Source organism: Ciona robusta, chromosome 9 (assembly GCF_009617815.1).
Source record: "Ciona robusta chromosome 9, ASM961781v2".
Taxonomy (NCBI): domain Eukaryota; kingdom Metazoa; phylum Chordata; class Ascidiacea; order Phlebobranchia; family Cionidae; genus Ciona; species Ciona robusta.
Window position 1 is genome coordinate 4,141,145 of NC_143243.1, and position 21,146 is coordinate 4,162,290.

At 35.7% G+C, this 21,146-nt stretch overlaps 4 protein-coding genes and 1 long non-coding RNA gene across 8 annotated transcripts; 2 read left to right on the forward strand and 3 right to left on the reverse strand.

Moving 5' to 3' along the window:
• Window positions 1-617: 617 nt before the first annotated feature.
• LOC149731126 (CCR4-NOT transcription complex subunit 9) lies at window positions 618-3,931 on the forward strand. The gene is made up of 7 exons (XM_089884889.1): window positions 618-950; window positions 1,381-1,442; window positions 1,965-2,128; window positions 2,391-2,500; window positions 2,610-2,708; window positions 3,387-3,478; window positions 3,665-3,931. The coding sequence occupies exons 1-7, from the start codon at window positions 762-764 to the stop codon at window positions 3,828-3,830; spliced, it is 882 nt and encodes a 293-aa protein (XP_089741015.1). The 5' UTR covers window positions 618-761; the 3' UTR covers window positions 3,831-3,931.
• Window positions 3,932-4,362: 431 nt separating this feature from the next.
• Window positions 4,363-11,049, reverse strand: LOC149731127 (succinate dehydrogenase [ubiquinone] flavoprotein subunit, mitochondrial-like). The gene is made up of 14 exons (XM_089884873.1): window positions 10,914-11,049; window positions 10,382-10,642; window positions 9,980-10,035; window positions 9,743-9,830; window positions 8,936-9,100; window positions 8,497-8,645; window positions 7,981-8,196; window positions 7,573-7,669; window positions 6,491-6,667; window positions 6,044-6,247; window positions 5,580-5,771; window positions 5,200-5,343; window positions 4,848-4,961; window positions 4,363-4,599 (listed from the first exon to the last, which is right to left on the reverse strand). Exons 1-14 carry the CDS (start codon window positions 10,959-10,961, stop codon window positions 4,513-4,515), a joined length of 1,998 nt encoding a protein of 665 aa, XP_089740999.1. The 5' UTR covers window positions 10,962-11,049; the 3' UTR covers window positions 4,363-4,512.
• LOC149731128 (adenosine 5'-monophosphoramidase HINT3-like) lies at window positions 10,997-11,918 on the reverse strand. The gene has a single exon (XM_089884896.1). The coding sequence runs from the start codon at window positions 11,916-11,918 to the stop codon at window positions 11,445-11,447; it is 474 nt and encodes a 157-aa protein (XP_089741022.1). The 3' UTR covers window positions 10,997-11,444.
• A 1,945-nt stretch (window positions 11,919-13,863) lies between these two features.
• Window positions 13,864-16,233, reverse strand: LOC149731129 (uncharacterized). Of its 4 annotated transcripts, none has more exons than XR_016385709.1 (3): window positions 15,977-16,233; window positions 15,748-15,910; window positions 13,864-14,760 (listed from the first exon to the last, which is right to left on the reverse strand). It is a non-coding gene; the product is annotated as an uncharacterized LOC149731129 (long non-coding RNA). The 4 variants fall into 4 exon arrangements; XR_016385708.1 differs by having other exon boundaries at window positions 13,864-14,730; window positions 15,977-16,197; XR_016385707.1 differs by having other exon boundaries at window positions 13,864-14,699; window positions 15,977-16,189.
• A 474-nt stretch (window positions 16,234-16,707) lies between these two features.
• On the forward strand, window positions 16,708-21,142 carry LOC149731130 (adipocyte plasma membrane-associated protein-like). The gene is made up of 6 exons (XM_089884878.1): window positions 16,708-16,988; window positions 17,382-17,587; window positions 18,028-18,252; window positions 18,854-19,051; window positions 19,693-19,846; window positions 20,346-21,142. Exons 1-6 carry the CDS (start codon window positions 16,708-16,710, stop codon window positions 20,536-20,538), a joined length of 1,257 nt encoding a protein of 418 aa, XP_089741004.1. The 3' UTR covers window positions 20,539-21,142.
• Window positions 21,143-21,146: the final 4 nt, after the last annotated feature.

The following is a 21,146-nucleotide window of genomic DNA, read 5'->3' on the forward strand; positions in this document are numbered from 1 at the left end:
TGTGGTCTGTGGTTATTAATTATACACACAATTTTGTTAATGGTTTACCTGCATATTATTTTTGTGGAGAAATTTTATCACCAATAAATTTTTGGGGTAAAATATTGTTTGGTATTAAGCCTTTAACTAGCAGGTCAAATAAATATACCAGGAATTAATACCAGTGAAGGCTTTTTGTCTTGTGGGTTTATGTTTACCTGAATAAATAAAAGTATTTCGCGTGTTGTATTAAGAAATATAGAAGGGTTTATTACCATTTCTAGGCTCACTGTACCATTTGGGATATGAAACTCGGGTGTGTAATCAGAGTCGTAGAAACACCTTTATATGGGTCTGTGTGTGATATAATTCAATTAACTAAAGGGGACAGCACGAGATCGCGGCATGCGGCCATGCGCAGTAGTAAAATTCATGTTTTACGGCAGGTCTTTTCTGCATGTTTGATTTTTCGTGGATAATAATTTTTAAGCAAAGCTGGGTCAGTTTTATTTATTCAGTGTTTATAAAATCAATGTCAATTGTGTGTCATTTAAATAAAACAACTAGAATGATTTTATAGTTTAAATTGGGACCATATTATCGACGGTCCATCTGGCTCAATAGAGCAACAACGTTTTAAAAATACTTTTGCGCCTGTTTTTAGCAATGTTGTAGAAATCGAACTGTTGCCCTGCTTTTGCTTTACCCTGTATCAAAAATTGAAGTAAAGATATATCTGTTTGGTTTCTGCCGTACATCTGAAACAAAGCAATCATATTAAGATGCAGGTTAACCCAGCAGCAGCAATGGCGGGCGTGGACAGGGAAAAGATATATCAATGGATTAACGATCTTTCGAGCCTTGATACACGAGAAACAGCGTTGCTGGAGCTAAGTAAAAAACGGGAAACTGTTCAGGACCTTGCTCCAATGCTGTGGCATTCGTTTGGAACAATAGCTGCACTTTTACAGGTAAAATTTTGCTGAATAAACGGTAGGGGACAATGTTGGAATAAAATGACTGGGTTTTCGTACTAAATCCTGGTCCCTTTAATTAGTGCATGTTCGCTATGTCCACTATTATCCGCTATGTCCACAATATTTAGTTTACTATGTCCGCTATGTCCACTATGTAGTGAATACTGTGGACATAGTGGACATGCACTAATTAAAGAGACCACTTATTTCTTGCAGATTTGTAAAAAATTTGGGGTGCGTATGGCTTGGTAAACTGTACTGCAGAATAAAATCTTAATAAATACCCAATGTAAGAAGGTTCTTAAACTAAAATCTGCAATTTTTTTATAAAATTATTATATGTCAAAAAATATTCTCATTTGTATTGAGCCTACCTTGGCTGTTAACCTTTATAATATGCAATATTTTAATTCCTTGTTTGCAGGAGATTGTAAACATATATTCTTCAATCAACCCCCCTACTCTTACTGCACATCAATCAAACAGGTAAATAATTATTTATTTGTGCTTTGATGTTGCAGCTAATTAAACTTTTGGTGCTAGTGAAGAATCCCCTCCCTACGTTATCTGCTGTTTTAGTAGCGTTTAAAATGGTTAAGCCAATAAAAATAAGCTCTGCCATTGCTGTTTCCCAAAGCATGTCAGATGTCACCCTTGTCAGCTGAGTCAATAAATCATGTCAGTTTAATACATTTATCGGTTATTGGATGACGTACACTGGTATTTAGTACTGGAGCTTTTTGCTCCAATTCAGTTTTTGTGTTTTCTAATTTTAGTATGTATTTGTGTATCTACTGTCTTAAGTCCGCTGTGTTTTGGTGGTTTTAATACATCTTACAAATTGAACTGGTATTAAGTAGGCTACTGAATATTTTTGCTCCAAATCAGTTTTTCCGTTTTCTAATTTTAGTATGTATTTGTGTATCTACTATCATAAGTCCTTGGTTGTTTACTTGTTTTAATACATCATACAAGGTGAAAATTAATGTTTTACTCTGTTGCATTCAGAGTGTGCAATGCCTTAGCCCTGTTACAATGTGTTGCTTCTCATCCTGAGACAAGAACTGCCTTCCTTGCTGCTCACATCCCACTATTCCTCTACCCATTCCTACACACTACAAGCAAAACTAGACCTTTTGAATATTTAAGGTTGACGAGCCTTGGAGTGATTGGTGGGTTGGAATCTTTTGTATTGACTAATTGGTTTACTGTAATGTATTAAAGGATTGTTTTGAGGTTAACAGCTAGAAGTTCTTTCGAAATTTTCATTTTGGAAGTAGTTTAAAATTAAACTTACCAAAAAAGCAGCGATCATTTCTTCTTTTTTACCATTTTTACATTTATTAAAAACATTAAAATAATGTAAAGAGTGCAAAAATAAAACAAAATAATATTAATCACAAATCACAATACCATTGATATGTCACACACCAGGTGCGTTGGTGAAGACAGATGAACAAGAAGTTATCACTTTCCTTCTTACAACAGAGATTATTCCTCTTTGTCTTCGAATCATGGAGTCTGGAAGCGAGTTATCGAAAACGGTTTGTTTTTATGTTTTATTATTACTGTACTCTGTTTTATGTCTTGTTATTTCTAAGATTATAGAATGTAGACAATATTAATTATATTAGTTGTTGTTTTAAATTCCAGGTTGCAACTTTTATCCTGCAGAAAATATTGTTGGATGATACCGGACTAGCTTATATTTGTCAAACTTATGAAAGGTTTTCTCATGTTGCAATGATATTGGTGAGTACGGAACATGGATAGAATGAATTAAACTGATATGTCTGGTGCCGTAGCACAGTTGGTTAGCGTGCCTGCCCCAACCCAGAGGTAATGGGTTCAAGGCTCGTTACTGCTACCATTGTGGGCGGTTGTGTCCTTCGGCAAGACACTTAACAGCATTTGTTCCAACTCAGAGATCACTAATGGGTTGGCCAAATTATCAGTCACACATAAAAAATAAAAAAAATAATCACCCACAAAGTAACATACTTGGTAACTCGTAAGCTGGCGCAAGGTGTATGAAACAGAATACCTGTGTTATAACTTATAACAACTGTCGTTTTCCGGCCACGCGAGGATAAAGTAAGATACATTCTCACTCATATATTTTTTATATTGTTACTTGTTAGTGCAGTAATACAGCCGCTGCACTGTAGGTCTTAGTTTCTAGTAGAGACAGAACTTGTGTATTAATCAGAATTCAAAAGCAGATGTACACCTGGCTCTAATTCAAGATGTTAAACCTTATGTGCAGATTTTCTTTATTGATTGTCGTTATGCTGGTAATATCCATGTCTTCATTTTTTAAACAATCAGATCCTTCTTATTGGTAAAAAGGATATAACAAGTCATGCTATGCTTTTTGCACAACTGTAATGTATGTGCAAAAAATAATCAGATGTTTTGGTTTCTAAACAGGGAAAGATGGTGCTTGCTCTTTCCAAAGATCCCTCTGCTCGACTACTGAAACATGTTGTTCGTTGCTATCTCCGACTCTCTGATAATCCCAGGTGTCTAGTTGTTTGAATGTTTAAGCTGTTAAGTTAAAAAATATTTTTTTCTATAATTCCAGAAAAACAATTTTTTTTTATAAAAGTCTTTTGAAATTATATAAAAAACTTCAATTTTTAAAACCAGCCTGAATTGAAATTCTATAATTTAAACAAAAGTTTTTATGACTTCAACCTGAATTACAGAGCTAAAGAAGCATTGCGCCAATGCTTGCCCGACCAGTTAAAAGATTCCACTTTCCTACCTGTGTTAAAAGATGACAACACAACAAAACGCTGGTTGACGCAACTTATTAAAAACCTGCAAGAACCTGGACTTACTGACCCTCGAACAATTGCTATGCCACAATGACCATTATAGTTCGTAGGACAGAATTTCACATCATGTTCTTAGTAATGCTTCTACTATTCCGTTCTTTGCTGCTTGAAATACAGTTTTGCTACGAATTTTTACTTTTAATATAACTGATGTTTTTGAGGGACACACTATAGTATAGATGGAATTAAGTGACATGCTTCGTCAACATCTGGGGAGATCCCATGATGTCTGTTAATATATAGTAGGGTTGGGGAAGATGGGACACCTTTAGCACATAATATCCAAATATTCTGATCGTGTTTTAAACAATTAACAAAGGTCTATGGAAGTCGTGAGGATATAGTTTTATAATTCTTAATGTTCTTTGTTTACTACATGGGACGAGAAAATAGAGTTAAAAGGTGTCCCATCTTCCCCCACCCTATTGTATATCAGACCTCACCCATATAGAATAGCATCCGAATACCGTTGTAAATTGAGAACAGATTTGAAGACAAACCATTGCAAAAAATCTATTTATTGCATAAACACTTGTAACCCTTCATACAAATTACTTCAACATTGATAATGTGCAGAGCTTAAATGTTTATTTTGCGATGAAAAATATGTTACTGATGGAACAAAATGAACACAATATTCACGGAGCGTAGGCTTGTAACTATGGCACTTCTCACTGGCCATATCTTTGCCACAACTCCTTATAATAATTTAGAAATTAATAAGAGCGAATTGCTGGAGGAACAGTTTTGCATTCTTTTTGGTCAAGTGTTGAATCGATAACTGGTCGATAATTCAGCTCAACCTGGAATGGCAAGAAGGAAAAATAAATATGGAGTGGTAGCTACAAGTTTACATACTTTATAACTGGCCATTTATTCTTAAGAGTTCTGCATTCTATTTTATGTAGGTTAGGTCTTTCAGCGTGGCCTATTAGACTTTCCAAGGACCTTCGATTTGGCCTAGAATTGGCACATTAAAAAAGAGTTCTATATTCCAAACACAAAATAATGCAGCACTCTTCCTAGACGAAAATATTTTTAACTCTCTCACCTTCCCAGTTTGAACATTCATGTTTGATAATGTGTGTTTACGCCAATGTTTGGATTGTGGTAAAGCTTCCTGGCCTTGTAGTGGTTTGGAATAATCCAACTCATCGCATCGATCCTGTGGAAATAACAATCACAAAGTTAAAGAGAGGTTTGAAGTTTTAATACTAAGTTGTTTGTGCGATGCCTTGGGCACATAAACATGAATGAAATTTTGTGACCTCAGCCACACTGACCACTACTAAAAGTGTTTCGGTGTTTGGTAATAGGCCTACTCTGGCATAAATTCCAAGTCCTTAAAAGTACTTTACCAATATGGAACAAAATAACATCAAGATATATATATGGATTATTACCTTGAAATCTTCTCTTGCATGCGCGCCTCTACTTTCCTCTCTCCTCTCAGCAGCCACCACAGTCTGTGCAGCGTTCAGTAGCAAGTTTTGCAACTCCAGTGTTTCGATTAAATCAGAATTCCAGATTAAACCACGATCAGAAAGCTGCGATATTTAAATTTAGAGTTATCAAATGTAACACAAGGCTGATATTTGGAAACAGGTACATTGAGTGCAATAATTTGAACTCCCAGGCTCATGACGTGACATGCCATGGAACTTCACGAATATAGAATATCTAAAAAAAATTGGTAGGTTTATAGGTACCAAATTAATTTAAATATGGTTACTTTCATAGAATTCCACAAATCTAATTGAAAATACAACCAAGTTGGACCAACCTTAAGATCATCCATCTCATCATAGATATCTTGTATTTTCTGCACCCCTTCCTTTAACACGGGTCCGGTTCTAAACACAGCAGCGTTGGTTTGCATCACTTGTTGCATTTTGTTGCGAAGTTCAGCGGTTGGCGTTGCTCCATCTGCGTAGCGGAGTTTATCCAGGTTTTCAATGGAGGCTTCACCAGCATTCTGATGGAAATAACAAAAGTTACCAATTTGCCTACGTGTTAACTCATAAGCGGGCGAGAGGTGTGTGAAACAGAACACTCTTATATATAACAATTGCCGTTGTCCTGCCACGCAAATTTAAAATATTAATTTTAAACTGATATGTCTACCTGGATTTACACGACTAGTACATTCTGATTGTGGCAGTTATTTTGATGCAATAAAATGCAAAACTCTAATAATTTAACAGCTTATAACTTTAAAAAATAAACCAACACACAGTACTCTCCTACCTCACTGATTTCTCCGATATCTTCTCCTGGTTTATTCTCCTCAGCTATAGTAAGCGCACACGCTCGTCCAAACACAACCAAGTCAAGCAGAGAGTTTGCACCGAGCCTGTTTGCCCCATGCACGCTGGCACACGCAGCTTCACCACACGCATATAAACCCGGCACCACCACGTCACTGGACGATTTATCATCATAATAAATTACCTGAAAAATTATTTTTTCGTAACAGAAAAACTTTATGTAGTAAAGCACATTGATAGCATTACTAAAACTGACTGCGGAAATAAAACCCAAAATTTCAAATTTAAAAAAGAAGTTGGATTCGTCTGAAAATGAATTTTATTAAAAATTTTCTTTAATCTTTTCAAACAACATTGAAATTTGTGAAGAAAATAGATTCTTAAAAATAGAATTTATAATTGCACTGAGTTAAAAATAATCACCCACCTGCCCTTTAAAGTTGGTAGGAACCCCACCCATGTTGTAATGCACAGTCGGTAGCACAGGGATGGGTTCACGGGTTACATCAACGCCAGCAAAGATTTGTGCGGTTTCTGAAATCCCGGGAAGTCTCGTAGCAAGTTGTTGTGGAGGTAGATGGTGAAGTTGGAGGTATACATGGTCCTGTGGGTAGGAATTTATTACAACCAAGTATTATGAATTAGAGACAAATATTTGTTTTCTCTGTCTGGCGCTGTAGCATAATTGGTTAGCGCGCCTGTCTCTAACCAAGAGGAAATGGGTTCAAGGCTTTCGCTGCTACCATTGTTGGCGTATGTTTCTTTGGGCAAGACACTTAACGGCAATTGCTCCAACCCAGTGGTCACTAATAGGTTGCCCAAACTATCAGCCACAGAAAAAAAATGCTTAAAAAATAATCACCCACAATTGCCACAAAGTAAAACACTTGGTAAATCCTAAGCTGGCATGAGGTGAATGAAACAGAACGCCCGTGTTTAATGACTGGCGTTTTACAGCCATGCGAGGATAAAGTAAGTCACATTCAGGAACAACTGTTTAGTGTCTTATAGGAAATACACAACCACAATGGTAGCATTGTCGATCACGCTGTTTCATACAACCTATCCATGCTTGCTGTTTCATACAACCTATCCATGCTTACAAACTACCATGAATGTAACTTGGAGGGTATACATTGTCATATTATAAAGTATGGTTGATCATTAATGAAAGTTGACTAAAGGTCATCCAAGGTCACACCAAATAACAAGACCTCTTCCAATGCATGTAATATTATAATACCACTCTGGCACACAAACTCAGCTTATATAGGAACACAAAATCACTCATGCATAACATTGAACATAGAGATTGAGAAAAACATTAATAATAAAATAATTGTTTAGACAATGGTGATACTTTGGGGAGTTAACATAGAGGTCATGATAACATAAAAATCTTATTGAGGTAAATAATAAATATCTTATATCTTATAAAATAAAATATTAACAATTAAGACACCACATAAGGAACTACTCGGTTACAGCAATGATATCAAAGCTTGTCACCTTGTTAGGACCACAACCTCTGCCTTCCCTGATTTCAATCGTCATAGATCGAGACACAACATCACGTGATGCGAGATCTTTAGCAGTTGGTGCGTATCTGAATAATAATTTAACCAACAATTAATTCTGTGTAACCTAGGTGTTTTCTGTAAAATATTAAAAACAAGTTAAATATCTTTATTCTTGGCAAACCTTTTGAAAACCAACAGATGTAAAATCCATTTTTGTCGGTTAAAACCAATGTTTAAATGAACTTAAAACCAGTTTTAAAAATGTTTAAATGGACTTAAAACCAGTTTTAAAAATGTTTAAATGGACTTAAAACCAGCTTTAAAAAGTTTAGCTTTAAAAAAATTCAAATATTGCAGTTCAATAAAAACCAAGACAAAAGTGAAAAATTCCACTGACCTTTCCATGAACCTTTCACCTTCTGAGTTGACAAGATATCCTCCTTCACCTCTGCAGCCTTCCGTGATGAGGCATCCAGCTCCATATATACCTGTTGGGTGAAACTGTACAAACTCCATGTCTTGGTTGGGCAGTCCAGCCCTCGTCACCATGGCTGATCCATCCCCAGTACATGTGTGTGCTGATGTACAGCTGAAGTAAGCACGCCCGTAACCTCTGAAGTAGACACAGTAATGACCAATCTAAGGCAGCAACCACAATAACAGGAAGCATTTATCTTGTATATCTGTAGCAAACTAGAAATATTCCTCTTTTACTTTGAACTTCAAAGTTTGAAGAAACTATACATTACAAAAAAGAGACTACATTACGAAAAATTGATGCACAAATGTGATCTAAAGCTACCAACAAAGTTTTAAATAACTAAAAAAACTGTTAAGAAAAAATCACATGAGTCATACCGCCAAAGGAAAATTCCAATTCAAATGGTAAACCTTAAACCCAGTGAACACTCACCCTGTAGCAAGCACTGTGTTCTTTGCTTTGATCCGATGAATTGTCCCGTCTTCCAAACTCATCGCGATCACTCCCCTACACTCGCCTTCCTCCATTAAAAGATCCATCGCAAAATATTCAATGAAATAATCGGTGTTGTATGCCAGCGACTGCATGAAAACATACTTAGACACATACACTTCACACATGCATGATTTATTATTAAAATATTTAAGTCAATACACATAAACACATCTTAACAGTCAAAACTAATGGCTAAAATTAATAAACCCAGTGTATCAATACACATAATAAAAACAACAAATTCTATTATAATTTTTTAGAAGAAATTTTCTAAACACAAAATCATATAAAAAAGCAAAATTTTACCTGTTATAACAAAAAATAAGTCTCTTTAATCAACGTAGTAACAAAACAAATTACATAATAATAAACCTACCCTGCCATAAAGAGTGTGTAGTAACGAATGACCTGTCCTATCAGCCACACAACAACATCTATGAGCTTGACCACCTTTACCATAATCCAAACTTTGTCCACCAAACGCTCGCTGGTAAATCGTTCCTTCATTAGTTCGACTGAACGGCATTCCGTAATTTTCAAGCTGGAAGTAGTGAAACAATTAAACTAAAAAAAATCAAAAAAATTCTGTAAATGACAACAGGAAAACTCTTTTTCTTGGAAAGGTTTTTCAATAGAATAATAGTCATGTTATTTTATTCTATTCTATTCTTTGAGGGTGAAGTCCTTGTCAAGGACCTGGGATGTGCCGCTTAATCTCGGACTCCATCGACAAAACAGTTCCATCCGGACACACAGTTCAACCAACTCTATCCACATCGAGTCATAAACTAAGTCTCGTGGCAGTGTTTAAATCTCATTGCAGAGCTTGATTTAAGTCTGCAACTCAGGTCATCGACTCCTGTCATCAACTTTGCGACACCGCATCGCAGTTCAACTTTGTGTATGGTTTTTGTTACGGCTTATAACTTGGACAACCCATTAGTGACCGCGTGGTTGGAGCAATGTCCTTTAAGTGTCTTGCCCAAGGACAAGGACACATACGCCGATCAGTGTTAGTATCGCCATCGAGTATCAAACCCGGGACACTTTGGTTTTCGATGCTGGCGCCTAAACCACTGAGCCTCGGCGCCGGACCAATGTTATTTTATTGGTTTAAATATTTTTCTTTGTTAATGTATTCGAAGAATGAAATGAAAGTTTATGTTCTAACACAACCACCAACCTCTATAACAGCAGCTGGAGCTTCCTTTGTCATATAATGAATCGCATCTTGGTCTCCCAACCAATCAGACCCTTTTACTGTGTCATACCTGTAGGGTGAAATGTTTTTACTAACTCGAAGATAAATATTTTCCATATTTCTGCAGAATAGGAAGTCCTACTGTGATGCTTTTATTTCGGGTTGCCCCATTTTCCATTTGTAATGCAATAGCAATACTAATAATAAAAACAATCTTACATGTGCCATTTCCAATTGTCTTGTTCCATGTTACCGAGAGCTGCGTTTATTCCTCCCTAAAAATTAATAGAATGTTTACCTTACGCTGCTTGGCTGCATATTTGTAATGTAATGTGATTCACTTTATGCCCGCGTGGCCGAAAAACGACTGGCCTTATAACACAGGTGTTCTGTTACATACACTTTGTGCCAGCTTACAACCTTTCTTATATATGGCTGATGATTTTGAAAACCTATTAGTGACCACTACGTTGGAGCAATTGCCATTAAGTTTCTTGCGCAAGAACACATACGCCCACAATGGTAGCAGCGGCGAGACTTGAATCCATTACCTCTGGGTTGCAGGCAGGCGTGCAAACCACTTTGCCACAGCGCTATTTAACCTTACACAAGTGACTTTACCTGAGCAGCTACAGTATGAGACCTTGTTGGGAACAATTTCGTCACACAAGCAGTTTTGAATCCAGCCTCTGATAAACCAAATGCCGCCCTCAAACCCGCACCCCCTGCTCCAACCACTACAGCATCATACTCATGGTCCACCACACGATATGAAGTCGATATTTTTGTCGATTTTTTAACCTGGGCTTGTCTGCTAGCCAGATGGAGGTGTCTGTGTGTTGAGGAGCAGCCAGCAGCTTTTACACCAACTGAATTCTGTATCTGCAGTATATATATATATAAATATATATATTACATATATTATATTTATATATGTGTATCACTATATGACATCATGAAACCTTATAAACCAGAAATAAAGTAAAGACATAACTTTATTGATAAAATATACAAAGTTCAAATATAAAATACAGCTTTGAATATTCTGATCTTTGTTACTGAATTAAAAGAGATAAAAATGCATAATATGTTACATCTCAGCTTTATTCAATTATAAAATGGCAAACATTTGTGCTAGTTTTAGCTGTCTTACCAAACATCTTGAAACTGGTGAAATTGGAAATTTTAGTAGAGAAGCCATTATAACCACAAATACATCTATAATAAACTAAAATCCTGTAAAATAAAATTATTTTGAGTTGCCTCAGTAACAAAATCTTAAAAAAAGAATTATTTATTTGCACTTTCATCATCTTCCGGCCACGCAAAGAAAAAGTAAGTAAGATACATTCATACAAAATGTTTCTAGCATTTAACACTTTTATGTTACATTTGTAATCAATCTTATAGCATAGCCTATTACAGTTTTAAGAAACAGACCATAACAAGAATAAAATTTATAACATTCTACATTGTGAAAATTCAATAATTATTTATGCTAGTTAAATAGGCTCCAAGTGCTGAATTAAATATATGTATATAAAATAAAAAACCTTGCACATTGTATTATGGTGATAAATTTGGTTATATTGTATATAAATATATATATTATTCCTTAAACATCCTGAAAAGTACATTAGGGGTATATATAATATACTAAACATGAATTGAACTGAGTATTGTTTTAATTACTTTGATTTAAAAGCCTGCTAATTAAATATTCTGGGCTGACAAAATACCAGGAGTTTTCTCGAAATAAAACAGAATGAAAATAGCTTAAGTTAGATGAGGGGCATATAACATGTAGATGCAAATGATCTACGCTTATTACTGGTGGCCAGTGAAAACCAAATCGCACGTCCTTGGTTAACTCAACGTTTTCATTTGCCTCCAAATATTCCTTGCCAAATTTGACCATGTCTTTTATCAGCTGAACGTGATCTTCAGAATTCAACGTTTTTGGATTTCCGATGTGCTTTCGTGGTACAACGAGGTAATGGTGCTTTGATGCTGGTTTATAGTCCGAAAACAACGCCAGATCGTCATTATGGCATAATATCTTTGAGTTTTTAGCTTCTTCGTGTCCTTCCTTTTCTAGTTCGGCGATAATGGTACAAAATATGCAGTCAGGCTGTTTTTGAGAAAAGAAGTTTCCCATAATGTCTCACTTCATGCAAAGGCAGCGATTATGTTTAGAACATGACCTTCCAATTTAACCTATCGCCATAGCACATATAAGAGTAGAACGCACAACTGCACAAAACAACAATAGAAGTTAATACGCACGGTGGCCCTTCTGGTCTTCAGGGCCGTGGCCCCGTGTCCACTGTGTGCGTAACTGTTTGACTCATTAGAGTTTTTCGCTCAATGTGCACCAAAATATACACTTTGAAATGTGCAGCTCGGTGCACTAAAATGTACACCTACGAAAATGTGCACCCATAGTAATAGCTATGTGTGCACCATGGAATGTGCAGATCGGGGCACCAAAATGTGCAACATGAAATGTGCAGCTCGCTGAACCAAAATGTACCGGTCAGGGCACCACAATATGCACCATGAAATGTACAGCTGAACCATAATGTGCACCATGTCAGGGCACCACAATATGCACCATGAAATGTGCAGCTGAACCATAATGTGCAAATGGATGCATCAAAATAAGGTCCATACGCTATTGCGCTTGGGCCGCAATGTTACTGCGCATACGCAATGGGTAGGAACAATTACAATGACCACCGGTCCAAATTCAATACAAGCCTCTGTTGAAAACGTTTCTTACACATAGAGGGTGACATCTGACGCACAAAAAACTCCAAATATTCTGATCGTGTTTTAAGGTCTATATGGGAGGCGTCAGGATACAGTTTTATAATTCTTTGAATGTTCTTGTTTACTATCAAATGGGACGGGAAATCAAAACAAAAAGGTGTTTTTTTTTCACTTTTTATAAATTATCACCAAGTGCAAATGAACAAATTTCAAATATATTTTCAAAATATTATCTTTTTATTATATCAGTATCTTATAGTTGAAAACCCCCTGAGGTATAAATTACTAAATTAAAAGCAAATCTTTCAAAGTTTGGCAATGAAAACATACAAAACTACAATGTGGGGGAAGATGGGACTATAAATTGAAATATATTTACATTAGCAGTATTCTGCAACTTGTAGTTAACCTACCGAGTTTACAGGCTGTTATAATTTCTTTGCCATGTAAACTTCATATATATAACGTTAAACTTATATTTTTTGGTGTTTTTTACTCAAATTAAAGTCATATTAACCCTTGCCTATTTTCTTCATGCTTATATCTCAGTGTTTTTTTACAAAACTAAAACTAGTTTTATGAGACAAAATCGATCTGGGGGTCCGTAAAAAAAATAAAAAAAGTCTTGTCCGACAAAGTGTCCCATTTCCCCCCACCCTACTATATAGTAAGGTGGGGGCAGCTGGGACATCTTTAGCACATAATATCACAATATCCTAATCGTGTTTTAAACAAATAACGACGGTTTATGGAAGACGTAAGGATATAGTTTTATAATTCTTTGAATGTTATTTTTTTACTACTAAATGGTACGAGAAAATAGAGCTAAAAAGTGCCCCATCTTTCCCCACCCTACTGTATATAGATTTCTGCGACACCGTATCACTCCAGGCTTGTCGTAGCAAACCCAAAGACAGAATGATGGGAATTTGCGCCTAATGCTGCACAGAATACAGGGGGTGCATTTTAGTAATCTAACCGTGTCGTTCGTGATCGTTGATTTACTGGTAACTTGTGTAATAACTGTAATAAACGATTGTCGTTTGACACACGGCATTCTGATGCCTGACAACACATTTTGTGGGAAAAGGCAGACAATATCGCTGAGGTCAGTTTTTTTTGCCTTTTCTCTTTTTTCTTACAACTCTCTCGCATATGTAACACGTTTTGCAGAGTCAAAACAAATACGGCGGTATTTCTTGCAAGGCGTATGTGAGGTGAGGTCGTGACAGAAGCGCGGCCGGTACGTCCTGCCACTTTTTTACCCCGGTCATGCCACTTTTTTTTCTCGGCCCTGCCACTTTTTTTCCCCGGCCCTGCCACTTTTCCTCCCCGGTCATGCCGCTTTTTTTCACGGCCCTGCCGCTATTTTTTCCCGGTCCTGCCACTTTTTTTCAAATCCTGCCACTATTTTTTCGGTCCTGCCACTATTTTTTCCTTAGTCCTGCCATTTTTTCCTCGGTCCTGTCAGTTTTCCCCCCCCGGTCCTGCCACTATTTTTTCCGGTCCTGCCGCTTTTTCCTCAGTCCTGCCACTTTTTCCTCGGTCCTGCCAAATTTCTTATTTAAATCCACATTGACAGATGTCAGAGATCATTCTTAAATGGTCTTAATATATTTTATTTTTTCAGTTTGGCAGTGTAAGGGCGATAGACACAACACACATAATACAACGACAGCAATGTTATACTGGCAAACTTATGCTGGTGCTAGGGCTGAATACGTGCCATTTAGACTTTGCGCCACAATCTAAAGGTTGTAAGACCTAGAAAGTATATGCATTTACATGAACTCAATAAATACCAAGATCTATACAAAATAAATTTATAACTTTATAGTTGGCACTTAGTTTATGCTCGGAATCCATCTGTACATGTTCACACATCGTAGTACAATAAAGCTATAGACATAGCATATTTTGAGATGGTTGGTAACGACCGTTAACATGGTGAACGCGCTACTAGAGAATTATCTGCTGTGTACCATGCAAGCCATTCATGACATGCAAAAGGCGTTAATCTGCCACATTCGCATATCGAGTAATCCTGATTGTGCTTGCGTTCCAATTCAGTAATGCATGTTAATTGTGAAACACTGCGTTGACTCTTCAGTTCGACATCACTGTTCGTGGTGAATTGGTACACAATACTTGATGCGGATATGAGAATCTGCAGTACAAGATCGATTTGGCCAATATTCCTGTATAGTGTCATTTTAATCTATGATAAACTAAACAAGATATAATGAGCAAGCACTGCATTCAAATATTTTTATAAGTTTCAAAACAGTTTGGGATCCACCACTTAATCCATTAAGTTAAATTTTACAATGCAATAAAATCACTCCAAAAAATCTTTCTAGGGTTACCATAGCTCTGAAGTTTTAAGAACATAAGGACAGAAAATAAAATAAGATTTCCGATAATAAGTAATTTGTTCTAACACAACGTTATCTACATGCACTGGCGCCGACTCCCAGAGATGCGAAAGTCATGAATTTTGAAACACGTTAGATACCGAGGTAATAACGCTTAAGCTGTCCAGCGGTCACATACCAATCACTAAATCGGAGCAGTATAACGTTATGTTTAAGCACTTACAAAGTATTCATTGGGGGACAACGGAGGGACAGAGGAACGGAGGGAAACTGAGTACTAAAAGGAGGGAAGGAGGGAAAATACTGTTACTAAAAGGAGGGAAGGAAGTAAAATGGAAGGACGGAGGGAAACAATATTTCCTTTGCTTAAACCCCATGGGCAGAGGGACAGAGGGAAACTATTTTTTACTACCAGTTTTCCTACCGTCCCTCCACTTATTTTGGGGTTTAAGCAAAGGAATTATTGTTTCCTTCCGTCCTTCCATTTTGCTTCCTTCCCTCCTTTTAGTAACGGAATTTTCCCGACTTCCCTCCTTTAGTAGAGTGGTTAACAATACCCCGATACTGATAAGCGATGCCTATGGCGCTTCATTTAATTATGACGTTACGTTAGGCACCTTCAAAATTTTTCCAAACTTGGCACCTAATGAAAAAAAATGTTCCCCTAAAAAGAAGTAAAACTATAATTGCGCATAAGCAAAACATACAGACAAATCTTAAAAGTATAGAGTGTATGGTAACCTTGGATACAATTAAATCAATAGCATTGCTGTGGATATTTAACCATAGGAAACATTAGGTTTAACCGAAAAAAAATATTATAGAAACAGTTAGACTTACCACTTTTAGCAACTTTTTTGCAACTTAATAAGTGGTCTGCAAGTGTAGCTATTCTTCCAACAACCCACTCACATAAATGGCATTGATAATGACTACGTTAACTCTCCTTCGCACTTTTCCTTGTGATGCAATGTTTTCGACATGGTAATGTATTATGTAATGACTGTAATAAGATTAAGTTTACTTAAACTTTAAAAACGCTCGTATATTTTACAAAAAATGCTCTTACCTTATTTTCCATGAAGCATACGCTTAATTCTATGTAAATAATGTGATTTAAAATGTTTGATAAACAGTTCACTTCAGATGCACAAAATGTTTTGTTAAATTGTAAACAATAAAGCTTCCAAGTTATTTAAACTTGAAACAATATCATCAAAATTCGAGCTATATATGATCGTATGCATGATGATTTTTATAAATATCTATAATATTTTAAGTATACTAGATCAATTTCCTAGGCTATAATTTTATAAATTTGTTTCGTTCAGATCTGAGAAGGTAGATAACAAAATGACGACGCGAAAACAAGCGGGAAAATTAGAGTAGATGTACGGTAGATACAGTAAAGAAGCGGAAATTAAAGGGGAGTCAACAAAAAAGAGGCATGACCGGGTCGAAAAAGTGGCATTACCGGTTAAAAAATGGCATGACCTGGGGTAAAAAATGGCATGACCGGAAAAAAAGTGGCAGGACCGGGAAAACAAAGTGGCATGACCGCGAAAAAAAAGTGGCAGGACCGGGGAAAAAAAGTGGCAGGACCGGGAAAAAAAAGTGGCAGGACCGGGGAAAAAAAGTGGCAGGACCGGGGAAAAAAGTGGCAGGACCGAACGGTCACAAAAAAGTTTAGACCCTTATTGGCGTATGTAGCAACGTGCGTGACATTTTAGCTTGCTCGCCGCACATACACTACTGATTGGCATTTACGCTAAAATATTTGACAGTCTGTATGGTTTGGCAATGGATAATAAGCAAATAAGACGCAGAAATGTTTCTGCGAAACCCATTTCTGCAAACGAAAGCCCAAAAGTTAGTCATAGCAATAGCAAGCGCCGCATGTCACACAGCAATAGGTCATGTATCTTCAGTCTTCTATTTTGTTTCTGCGGGTGCATTCTCATTGCATTTGTTACTGGTTTGTTCATGTGTCCATTCGAAACCGTGATGAAAATTGAAGACATCTTTAACGTCCCGTTAAAGAATGCTTACGCAGTGAATTCTTTACTCTCGACAGGAAAAAAGTAAGACGGCAAATCGGCGATATACATTCTAAGTTTTAAACGCTTATACTTTTGTAAAGTAATCAACTCAGTTGACTAAAAATGCATTTTGCTTTCATATAGTACACCACTGTAGGAAAAATGGATAACTTTAGGACATGCTATTCAATATTTTCCATACGGTAAAAAAATAATATAAGTTTTTTTGTATACAGTACTAATACTAGTACCAAATGGGTTGATAAAAGAAAATGACAACTTTTTTTTTCTTTTTACAAAGTTTTTTACAAGTTTTTTCTTGTCGAATACAGTAAAAGATTAATTAAAATAATGAAGAGAAGGCAATTATGGCAAAGCGACAGTCGTTAAAACTCACAGAACATGCGTTGTCTTACCCCAATCTACTCTATTTAGGCTCCACAGCATTTTTCCTGCACCAGAATGCATCGTGGAAGGAAAAGACAAATTGTTATACACTGGTTTGGCTGATGGTAGAGTTGTGTGCATCCATCCTTCAAATGATGGTGAGATTGGAGCAGGGAAAGTGGAAAATATTACCACTGGTGTGATAGAAGGAGCTGTCAATACATATGATGCATGGGGACATGGACGGCCTTTTGGTAAGCTTTTATTTCGTAAACTTTTACATAACTATGGGACGATGGGTATAGCAACCCTGCTTTTAATTGACATTTTTACGCAAGCACTTATTACCCATAGCATGTTTTACGACTGTCATTTTGCTGCTAATTCCCTTCTCTTTTCTGTTATAATTTATCTGATGTCCATTTCTGTATTTAAGGAACAAATTAAATTTATGTTGTGTAACTTATTTTAATATTTTGCTGTTGCATTTAATCTGTAAAATTGTTTTGTTATTTAGATTTGTTTTTGCAACCTATTTTTTTTTAGTTTATCCTAAATAAAAAAAATGTTTCTGAGGCTTAAAGGTATGATAATAGAAGCAAGAGTAATAACTTATATGCGATGAAACCTCTATTTCAAACAATAATATGTATATTATATACAGCTTGTGTAATCTGTGTTTTTATGTTCCCAGGACTAAGATTAGTGGGGGAAACTTTATATGTTGCTGATGCAATTTATGGGCTTTACATGGTGGATATTAAACTGAAGAAAATATCAATTCTGGTATCACCTGATGCAGTGGTACCAAACATTAATTTTGCCGATGACCTTGATATAACTACAGATGGAAATTTCATTTATTTTTCGGATGCAACTAAAAATCAGCTAACACACTATCACTTTGAAGTGTATAGTGGTAAGTGTCAGATTAATGTTGTGTAGTTTTATAACTTCTGTAAATTAAATTTAGACTTAATTACGGGTTCCTCTGAACCAGTGGTTCTCAACCGCCGGTCCGCGTCAACTTTCCTGCCAATCCGCCAAATATATTACAATTTTATACCTCAATTGCAAAATGCAAGATGTTGAAGTCTTGTCCATTGATTATAGAAATAAACATCAACTTTTAAACTGATTTAGAACTTCGCCAGTTCCTTAATTTGCAGCACTGTGACGTAACATAAAGTTCATAGTCTACTTTGGACTTTACCGTTCGTCACAATGCTGCAAGTGTTGTGCCTAACTGTTTAAAACTAGGCTACAACATTTTGGGTTTATTCCGCAAGCTAATAAGGTTGAGAAAGACTGCTCTAGACCACTAAATAATAACACTTACTTGCAAATTACTTAAGACTTGCTTACTTCAATGAACTGTTTATAAGCTAAGAACGACAACAAATAAAGTGCACCCCGCTCAGTACCCATAAACAGTTTGAAAAAGCTCATATATCACAATTTCCTTTTCCAGAAACTTGTATTTAATACATCTTTCTACAGTTAACTATTTTTTTGCTTAGGGATTTGTAGTGGCAGAATTTTTCGTTACAATTTAATTTCGAAAAAGTTGGACATCGTGATTACCAATCTCTGTTTTGCAAATGGTGTTCAACTATCTAACAATGAACATCAGTTGGTTGTGACAGAAACAAATCGCAACCGTGTCACCTGGTATGATATCGAAACATGGAAACCATTACATGTAGTTAATCTACCATGTAAGTGTTCTTGCTTTATTAAATGAGGTATTGTACTATTGTCGTAAACCATTTAGAAGACTATTTAAAGTAGGTCCCTGGTTTTATTCTAAATAACTTAGGTAAGCTATGACATATTTAAGTAATAGTTAGTATAAGATAGTTCACAGTTAATGCAACATAGTTCACAATATACAAAACACAACATACTCCAAACATGCACAGAATAAAAGGTCAGACAAGTTGAATGAAAGATGGCTGATGTAGGAAAAAGGCACAGCGAAATAGAAATAACCTAATATAATAACACCAATCCTAAAATGTTATTGCGATTGTTTTACTTCTATATAAATTTAAAACATATAGTACTGTGGAGGAAGATGGGACACTTTAAGCACATAATATTCAAATGTTCAGATCATGCTTTAAACAAATAGCAGCGGTTCATGGAAGACGAGAGGAGACGTTTTATAAAATTTTGAATGTTCTTTGTTTACTAGCAAAGGGGACAAGAAAAGAGAATGAAAAGGTGTCCCATCTTTCCCAACCCTCCTATATTGTGCTTCCCTGTGTATACACAACACAGTTAGCCATACCAAAATGACTTCATTGCATTCTTCATCATTCATGTCTTCTTAGCTCTTACACTACATTATGTTCAGTTAAGCCCAACAATGTCCGCATAACTGACAGAGGGACTTACCTCGTTGCTGGTTCTGGTCCGTTCCTACGACCTATGATTAAAAGTATTTTCTTCAATTTTCCTTTACTAAGAAAAAGCATAAGTGGCCTGTTATCTGTTCATGCATTAGACACGTAAGTTTGAGGAAATATTTGTATTAACATCATTTTTTTATTTATAATTGTTGCTTTTTTATTTACAACGGTTTATATATTTTTTTTAAAGCTATATGGTTATTTTTAATTAATTAAATGGTAACATTACTGGACTACTAGAAATAATTTGGAAATAAGTATGTAGTAGGGTGGGGGAAGACGGGACAGTGAGGAGACACCTATAGCACATAATATACAAATATCCTGTCGTGTTTTAAACAATTAACAACAGTATATAGAAGTCGTAAGGGTATGGTTTTATAATTCTTTGATTGTTCTTTGTTTGCTGCCAAATGGAACGAGAAATTGCAAAAGTGTCCCATCTCCCCCCACCCTACTATATTTATAAAAATGTATTTTTGCAATTTTATCTTTTCAGTTACCACACTTATTAGAAGATAATTTAATTGTTTACCTTTCAATTTGCTTTCAATAGCCTACGTATGAAAAATAAATTGTTTTTTTCCAATCATAATAGGCTGTATCAAGCTATGTATGATGAGAGTCATTGCTTTTTGGTTGAATTGAATGACTTTGGTGAGGTGGTCGATGTAATGCAAAGCACTGATGGGAAGTTAGCATATGCCATTGCAAGTGGTATTGAACTAAGTGATGGAAAATTAGCATTGGGAACATGGGCTGCAGATCATATGGCTATTATTGATAGATAAATTTGAACTATATTTTGAAAAAATCCTCCTTAAACTGATGTTTAGTTGTATGTTTTATTACAACTGTTATGGGACTTAAAAATATCATTGGGAACAGGCAATGCCCATATTCTTACAGTAAGACTCTTGCTATTAATGGTATATCAATTTAAACTATTATTTTTAGCATAATGGTTGCACTGTTGTTCAGTTAGCATTTTTTCCCAATTGGTTAGAATTTTTAGAAAAGCATTTGGAAACTTACTCTGTCTATAGCCTTCAGTTATTATTACTTATGTAAGTTATAATTGTATAATAGGAATACATTTAATACAGCTTTGGTATTCTTTTGAAGCAATAATATATAATCACGTACATTGGTATTCTTTGTGTATCTTAATATATAATTTTTTGATTATGTTTTTTTACTTTGTCCTTTTAGTTTTATAATTTAATATATATAACATATGTATATGTCAAATTTACTGCGTTTTGTTCATCTGTTTCAAGTTGTGTTTAATGTTCAATTGCTGTGCGCTTATTTTTTCCTGCAGCCCTAGGATGGTAATCACTGTTTAAAACATATTATTAATGCAAACAAACTATTAATTAGCCATCTTTGCAGCAGT